This window comes from Melanostigma gelatinosum (genome assembly GCF_949748355.1).
Source record: "Melanostigma gelatinosum genome assembly, chromosome: 7".
Taxonomy (NCBI): Eukaryota; Metazoa; Chordata; class Actinopteri; order Perciformes; family Zoarcidae; genus Melanostigma; species Melanostigma gelatinosum.
The window spans coordinates 26,189,604-26,197,792 of record NC_136640.1 but is presented as its reverse complement, the minus strand read 5'-3'; the positions used below and the strand labels follow the sequence as shown (position 1 = coordinate 26,197,792).

The 8,189-nt window shown below is 43.0% G+C and overlaps 1 protein-coding gene across 2 annotated transcripts in view; it reads right to left on the bottom strand.

The window, feature by feature from the left end:
- The window catches only part of mrps23 (mitochondrial ribosomal protein S23), a 244,791-nt gene extending 237,374 nt beyond the window's left edge, over positions 1–7,417 (bottom strand). Inside the window, exons 1-5 of one of the 2 annotated variants that reach the window (XR_013772125.1) lie at positions 7,280–7,417; positions 6,302–6,481; positions 5,281–5,358; positions 4,883–5,006; positions 3,265–4,137 (exon numbers count right to left, since the gene is read on the bottom strand). Coding sequence is in view for 1 of the 2 variants with exons in the window: in XM_079271900.1 (XP_079128026.1) it covers positions 4,000–4,137; positions 4,883–5,006; positions 5,281–5,358; positions 6,302–6,481; positions 7,280–7,323 (564 nt within the window). In the remaining variant the exon portion in view is untranslated. Of the gene's footprint in view, positions 1–2,895; positions 4,138–4,882; positions 5,007–5,280; positions 5,359–6,301; positions 6,482–7,279 lie in introns of those variants that run through there. The other variant, XM_079271900.1, reaches the window with a different exon arrangement.
- Between the last annotated feature and the right edge of the window lie 772 nt (positions 7,418–8,189).

Sequence of the window (8,189 nt, the reverse complement as noted above, 5' to 3'; positions counted from 1 at the left end):
GATTGTGTGAACTGCTCAGACTCATTTCTCAACTTCCCTGGTTTAGTGTTGCATTCAATAAAACACTCGAGTCATCTAAAGTCACACTTTTGTATTGTGAGATTTAGTTTGGTTCAACTTCAGTCATGTTGAGTTCATGTGAAGCTTCTTAAATAGTGAATATAACATGTATAGGGGCTTAAAACAGCTTTGCATCTGTCAACAAGCAGCCACACCGAGTCATGAGGATTACTTTGTAGAACAAAGGATTTTAAATCAGTCCATATACAGATCAAAGCATTGCCACATATCCAACAGCTCTGAGAAAGCATCAACGGTCAGGGAGGTAAGAAGATGAACACATAAGACGGATTGTAAACACTTCAGGAATAATAAGTATTTCATAAGGTAATTAAGCATTAACTTGGGTTTGTTAGACAGAAAAAACAATGCTTCCTCCACACATACAACTAACAGGCCATGCTGGCAGTAAAGATGTGATGATCATTAAACAAAAACATTGAAGACACCAGTGGCTCCTAGTGTTTGGTCTGCAGTCCGCGCAGTGGGGGGTGTGCTTGAACCACACACGTCATACATCCCCCTCAGTGTCTGTAATCAACACTAAAGATATCACTGAAAGCTGATGTGAGAAGAGGAACTTACCACCTTCGCTTGAAAATTGACTGGCACTGCGCTGGACACCTAAATACAGAACATCCAACATCCAACAAACCTCATGAAAACGGGACCAGGGAAACTCCCCAAAGACAGTTTGGTTAAAGTCTACGGGTTAAAATTGCCTTAATAATATTGCCCAAAAAGATATAGTAACATTTAAAATATATTAAATTCTTAATTCAATAATTCAAAGATCATTTCTGTTACTAACCATGTTTGTGTTCGCTTTGGCTGGAAAAAGTAAGTAGGAGCTTGTTTTGTTGAGAAAGTGACCTAGAATAGTCTACAATATATCAACAAAGTAATATTTTGTAACATACCTACAAAGTGTATGCTACGTCTATTTGTTCATAATTCATTTCTCATTTGGTCATTCAAAGATTATTTGTCCGTCTTACTTACGATGATTTATTGATCCCTCTCTTACTCCATCACCGTGGACAGAAAAGGTGAGTCAGAGCTTCTGATTTAGAATCTATAATGTAAAGGCAAAGTTAGAAACAGCTCAATGTATTATGTTCATCTGTTTATGCCTTTAGTATGTTTATTTTATAATTGAAATATTGTTTTATTAACCTATTCTGTCTCATAATTAACTTTTACAATACTCCACCACCTGAGCTGCTGCTGTTCACCGTGGACAAAAAAGGTTGGTATGAGCGTCAAAATATATCATAAAATATATGAATCAGTTACTATCTTTGATTCACGCTGACCCTAACACTGACCCATATGATGATGACGCTTTTAATGCTGCTTTTGAGTGTATTATTGACAGGTACAGGTATGGGCTACCTGAAGAGGGGGAGGACCCTGAGATCGATGTCGTCAGACTTGAGGACTGCTCCACAAAACAACGCAGGGAAGAGAGCGACGAGGAGGAGGAGGCTGCTGCGAAGAGGCCGAGGTGGTCTGAAGAGAGCGACGAGGAGGAGGCTGCTGCGAAGAGGCCGAGGTGGTCTGAAGAGAGCGACGAGGAGGAGGCACAGAGTATTTAAGCACAACGAACTCCTTCACTTCCTCTTCGACTCTGTCTTCACATCCCTCCCCCAACCCCGTCTCTCTCTCTGTCTCTCTCTCTGTCTGTCTGTCTGGATTACAGGAACAACAGGGGACTCTGCACCGCCGGAGCTTCCGAAGAGACGGCCCCCACCCTACAGTCTCCGTTCCCGCCAGCCGCCGGACATCAATGGTCCCCCATCGATCGCCTAACCTCCTTTCTACAAACCCTCCTCGTTTCTTCTTCCTTATATCCCACATCCCTTCATCCCTCGACCCCTACCCCACATCCCATCATCTCTTCATCCCTACCCCACATCCCTTCATCCCTCTACCCCTACCCTATATCTATTCACCCCTCAACCCCTACCCCACATCCCTTCATCCCTCTACCCCTACCCTATATCTATTCACCCCTCAACCCCTACCCCACATCCCTTCATCTCTTCATCCCTACCCCACATCCCTTCATCCCTCGACCCCTACCCCACATCCCATCATCTCTTCATCCCTACCCCACATCCCTTCATCCCTCTACCCCTACCCTATATCTATTCACCCCTCAACCCCTACCCCACATCCCTTCATCCCTCTACCCCTACCCTATATCTATTCACCCCTCAACCCCTACCCCACATCCCTTCATCTCTTCATCCCTACCCCACATCCCTTCATTCCTCTACCCCTACCCTATATCTATTCATCCCTCGACCCCTACCCCACATCCCTTCATTCCTCTACCCCTACCCTATATCTATTCACCCCTCAACCCCTACCCCACATCCCTTCATCTCTTCATCCCTACCCCACATCCCTTCATTCCTCTACCCCTACCCTATATCTATTCATCCCTCGACCCCTACCCCACATCCCTCTACCCCTACCCTATATCTATTCATCCCTCGACCCCTACCCCACATCCCTTCATTCCTCTACCCCTACCCTATATCTATTCACCCCTCAACCCCTACCCCACATCCCTTCATCTCTTCATCCCTACCCCACATCCCTTCATCCCTCTACCCCTACCCTATATCTATTCACCCCTCGATCCCGTCAGCTTCTTGAATCTAACAATCATTCCACGATGCAATAAACCTCTCGAAACTCATACTGTTATTGCCGTGGTCCTTGTTAGATTTTCTTCAAAGAAGTCCCTCAGGACAGTTGAGTTCACAGTTTGTCATTTTCATGAACATCTGCAGATGCCAAAGATTTTATTGTTTGACCAAAGATTTAATTTTTTTAACCAAAAATTCTAGTTGCAAAACTAACAAATAAATTATTCTCAGTTTATATATTTTCACTTACAAACTTGATTTTTGATTGCAGTGCGAGAAACTTGCTTTTAAAACATTTTTTTTGTTTGCGTAATAAAGACAAATATACCTTCATAGCCATGGTCCCACAGCACTGAAAAGAATAAACTTCATAATTCTCAAAATTCTGACCCTTTGCTTTTTTATTACCGGCAACATAATTTACTTGTACTTTTACTTTCAATACTTAAGTACATTTAATATCAGAAAATTACTTTTGCTACTTAAGTACAATAGATATCAGATACTTTAAGACTTTTACTGAAGTAGTATTCTAATAGGTGACTTTTTACTTCTACTGGAGTCATTTTCCAGTCAGGTATCTTTACTTTTACTCAAGTATGGCTTTTGGGTACTTTATACACCAGTGGTGAATACAAGAATGTACAAAAAAAAAGGGGCCCTGTCCCTCCCAAAACCACCCATTCAGAAGCCAAGATGAATTCTGATACAGGCAGACAGACAGTTTGTCTCCCACAGAGCCGGGCTGTGACGGTCTGTGACAAATGTTGGTTCTTGGTTGTTTGAATTTGCAAATGAGGAATTTCCTAATGGTACATTTTTGATACATTTAGGAGAAATCTACAGATACAAATAGACAAAGTAGTAAAATCAACAGCTAAATATGTGTTTTCTTTCCACTAGACTGAAAAAAGATTTGTTATGGAAGTGAAATTGGTCATGACAAACCTGTCTTATTTGTGACAGTAGACATTAACTGTAAATGGACTGTACTTGTATAGCGCTTTTCTAGTCTTCCTACCATGGACTGAGGAGTTATTTTTTGATTCTTTAATGTCAACATCCTGTGGACACTGACATCAGTTCAGGAAACAGGAAGCTGGCATCAACACAGTCCACAGAGCAGTTCCTGATGGTGCGATCGCAGCCAGCCATGTCATGAGTTAGTGGTTGAAATAAAGGCATTTCTGCAGATGACCATCACTTCCAGAGGCGCAGCAACAAAACGACAGTGTCTTAAAGTCAAACAGTGTATCTAGTGTGGAGGATCTGCAGCTCATCAAATGGGCCTTGAGCTGAGGTCTATGGTGTGTGTGGTCTCTGTTGTCTCCTCGCTGTCAGCACCGACTGACTGCTGCTCCGCCAACATGTCTGTCAGCTTCAGCTCAAACAATGGATCCCTGGACTCTGCTGACACCTGCAGGACAAAGGCAGTACTGTGATCATGTGCCGCAACATCAGACTGAAAATGACTGTTACGTGCCAGGAATCGATCACTTTTCACAAGCTTTCTCCACATGAATTTTAGACACAGAAATTAAGATAATTACTAAATAGTGTCATTTCATTTCTATTAAAATAGTTAATGCTATTCATTTTAACACGGCATGCAATGCAGGAGACGGGACTATATGTCTGAAGCGGATTACTATCAATTGAGCATTTCGTCACGAAAATCAACAAAAGGTATGCTGTGTTTCAATTCTTTTGCTGGGGAGTGGTATTGCTGTTCGTTGGCTTTGTTTATGTAACTTTTGAACCGTTTGATGGAGAGGAATTTAGAGGGTGTTATTCGACGCGGGGTCGAATCCTCGTGCTTTTTCATGCATCAATCATGATAGCTGCCAGCTTTGTGATGGGAGATGCAAACGGAGAGCATAGGTCGCCGATTTTTGGCAAAAAATACGTGATATTGTGGTAAATCTTCTAGATATGATATTAGTTTGTGTATAATTGTGTTTTCAGTGTGTAAAATGGCTGGTATGATGATTTTGCCCAGACTTTTTTCGTTAATTCGGTATATAATATGTGTGGAGCATTCATTATATTTGTTTATGAAAAGTGCATTCTACGACACGCTGTACGCTAAACTTTTCTAAAAAGCCCTCGGGTCCAGAAGTAAGCAAAAATGTATGAATGTGGAAGTAGCCTCAGACTCTTACAGGAGGAGCTCCTCTCCGCCTCAGCATGATGCCATCTGTGAGTAACGCCTTCCCTGTCTTTTCAAACAGAGCAGAGTCCTCCAGCTCACCGTGGCTCTTCAACTCTGTGTACTTGTCTACAAACCTGCGGGAGCAAAGTGAAACATTTAGTCACATTGTCAAGGAAATAATGTATTTTATTTAACTCAATGAATTAATTAACTTTATTCAACTGTCTTTTCAACCCTGCACTTGGTGTGCAAACACTACAGATTCTGGAACAAACATAAAAACAATTCCCAGCCAAATCACCCATCAGAATGTCACACCTGACATTCTGATGGGTGCTTTCGTGCTTGTATATCATCTCTTTTCATAAATCACTCCAACACCGAAATGATGATTGGGGGGAAACATACCTCTGACACGTCGAAACAAAGTTGGACTTGGCCAGATCCAAAGGCCGAGGACCCGTCCCATACTGCACATAGAACTTCCTGAAAGGCAGACTTGTATGGGTGAGTGGGGCCTCAACAATAAGGATGCTCACTTGCGCAGAGCAAGTAGAATACCATGTCGGGCGAGTAACTTTAGCAACAAGTAAGTGATAAAAACAATTTAACACATTGCCTGTCCGTTGCTGATAATGGTCGCTAAGGGGTGTTCTGATTTATTTACTTAAAGCTACTATAAGACCTTTGTTGTGTTGGTTTTGGTGGTCCCTGTGGACAAACGTTATGCACCAAACTCCATTCAGAAAACCTCTCATTTCACCGGAGGAGCAGTGAGGAGAAGCTCTGCTCCAGGAGGAGGAGGAGGAGGAGGAGGAGGAGGAGGAGGAGGAGGAGGAGGAGGAGGAGCTGGTGCTGGGAGCTGAGCTCTCCTCCTACCCCCGGAGCCCCGACTGCAGGTCGAAGTCCATGGTGGACTGGTCTCTGCTGGAGGTAGTGCTGGGCGGTATACCGATTCAACCGGTATTAATTTCCCGTATGATATGAATTTTTCACACACAGTCATAGCCGAAACAACTGCTGTAACTCTTCAACAGGCAGCTAAATATATTGTTCGCCGCTAGGAGCACTACGGTCGGAGCTACTTGTCTTAAGTGTATTGAGAGGAACCCCTAATCATGGTTATAACTTACAACACAACAATTAATAACCCACAACTAACGCTCTTTAACAGGGCAAAACACCACACAACAGTTTATGACAAATAAACAATTTGTAACACTAATAATTGTACATTTATAAAATTACACCGCCGAACGGCATGCTGGGTACAGCTCGCTAGCTAGCCCGCTAGCAGAACAGTCTGTTAACAGCTGGGAGAGGCTCGGTCGCTACAGTAACGTTACATTAAAGAACAGAACAGAGCGATGCAGCATGAACGTGCTTACACATGGAAGCACATATAGTCTATGGTGAGTACTCAACTCACGCTCTAACTTCATCCTCTCTGTAGAAGATTTCAGGCACAGCTTCCAGTTTGTTGGTACAGGGTCTGGTGTGTGGCTTCACATGAAGTGGGTCCCTCTTGGGTGGAAAAGCCTCATATACATCATACCAGATGGGTTTCTCTGACGGCTTTATGACCCCAGAGCGCATCAGATCTCGAACCCTGTTCATCGCACAATTGATCAGTAAAATGACATTTGACAAACATATGATTCATTGTAAAGCAGAGACTTACACAGAGATTAATGATGTTGCTGGCTTAAACTCAAAGATCGTATGTATTAAGCTGCTTTAAAGTATGATCTTTCCAAATTATTAGAATGAGCAATAAGAATAAATGTCACATACTCTGTATTATAATATCCTCAGCAGCCAGCACTGAAGAATTAGTCACTTTGATCGCATTTAATTATGCTGAGCTCCTCAGTCCTTCTTTTTTACTGATCTGTTTAACTCATTAGTCAAGAGCTTTGGACCATGGTTAAGACCCCTTCCGATCAGTCGTATGCACACTAATATGACATCCGTCTCTGTCGCATGCTTATGTTATCACACCGTATCCTTAAACTCGTTTGACCGGTCAACGCTTGAAAATTGAAATCAATTTGCCATTAGTTTCGTCCACATGTTGCAGTTAGTGATGCATGAGGAGAATGCCGACGTTAACGTGGTGACGTAAGATGACTTATGTGAGGGTCAGCTAATGATGTCACCACTGCTGCAGGAGACACATTTGATTATGAGAACGGTTAACTGGTTCCTGAAAACCCTGTTTTACTCACTTAAACAGCATGACGTATTCCGATTAAGCAACACGTAACGTAAATCTGTGGTAAACAACATGTTTTGTGGACCTGATCCGATGGCTTTCAATAGGTAATGGATATGGCTACCGTTAGCCATTGCTAGCTGCCTAGCTACTACAAGCTTCTAAGCACAGCGTAAAATGCTGCTCACTTACCGGGTGAATACAGTTCCAAACCTCTCCAGTCTGCTGCCAGCCATTGCTGTTTTTTCATTGACAGCGGTCACGCTCGCTTACAGTGAACTGGTCCAGTGCTAACATATCTCAGACATCCGGTGGGAGCGTCTATTTCTTCTTCTTTGGCGGATTTCCGGCAGACCAGATGCTTTACGTCACATTTCTGCCTCCCTTGGGTCGGAAGTGTATTACAGCTCAGTTTATTTCCAAAGGCATAAACCTGTCGCAGGAGACAATTCAAGGACTGCTCCCCCAATCTTGAACTGGTTCTCGGTCAGGTTCAGCAGGCTCTTCATTGTGATTGTCTCTTCTTCTTCTGCAGGGAAAATCTGCCCTCAGCCCTCTATTTGCCTCCATTCTGGAAACAAGCCTGAAACATCAGTGCAGACCGGATACAACTGTTAGCGTCTCCTCCCTGAGGCGTGCTCTCTATGTTTCTTCCCACAGACCACTCTGATGAACAGTTAACCAGTTAACATGAGTCATACACTGTCAATTACACCGTATCACCAAAATATACACTGCTGCCAATATATATTATAATTCAGTGGCGGGCCGTGTATTTCATACCTGAGCCTTCAGTGCAGTAAGTCCTACTACAGTTGAACCACCTTTGCAGGCCCTGACGGCCCGCCAGGGCCTGCAAAGCCTTCTCTGCTGGCCTAAACAGAATCACAAAGTTATAGCTATTTTATAATTTAATATTTTTTCTTAAATTCCCCAAGGTTCAATACTGGGGCCTCTTCTGTTCAACATCTACATGCTTCCACTAGCTCAGATTATGGAAAGTGTGCAACAAAGTGTGTTATCATAATTATGCAGACGACACACAAATCTACATAACTATGTCACCAGGGGACTATAATCCCATACAAGGGCTGGGTAACTG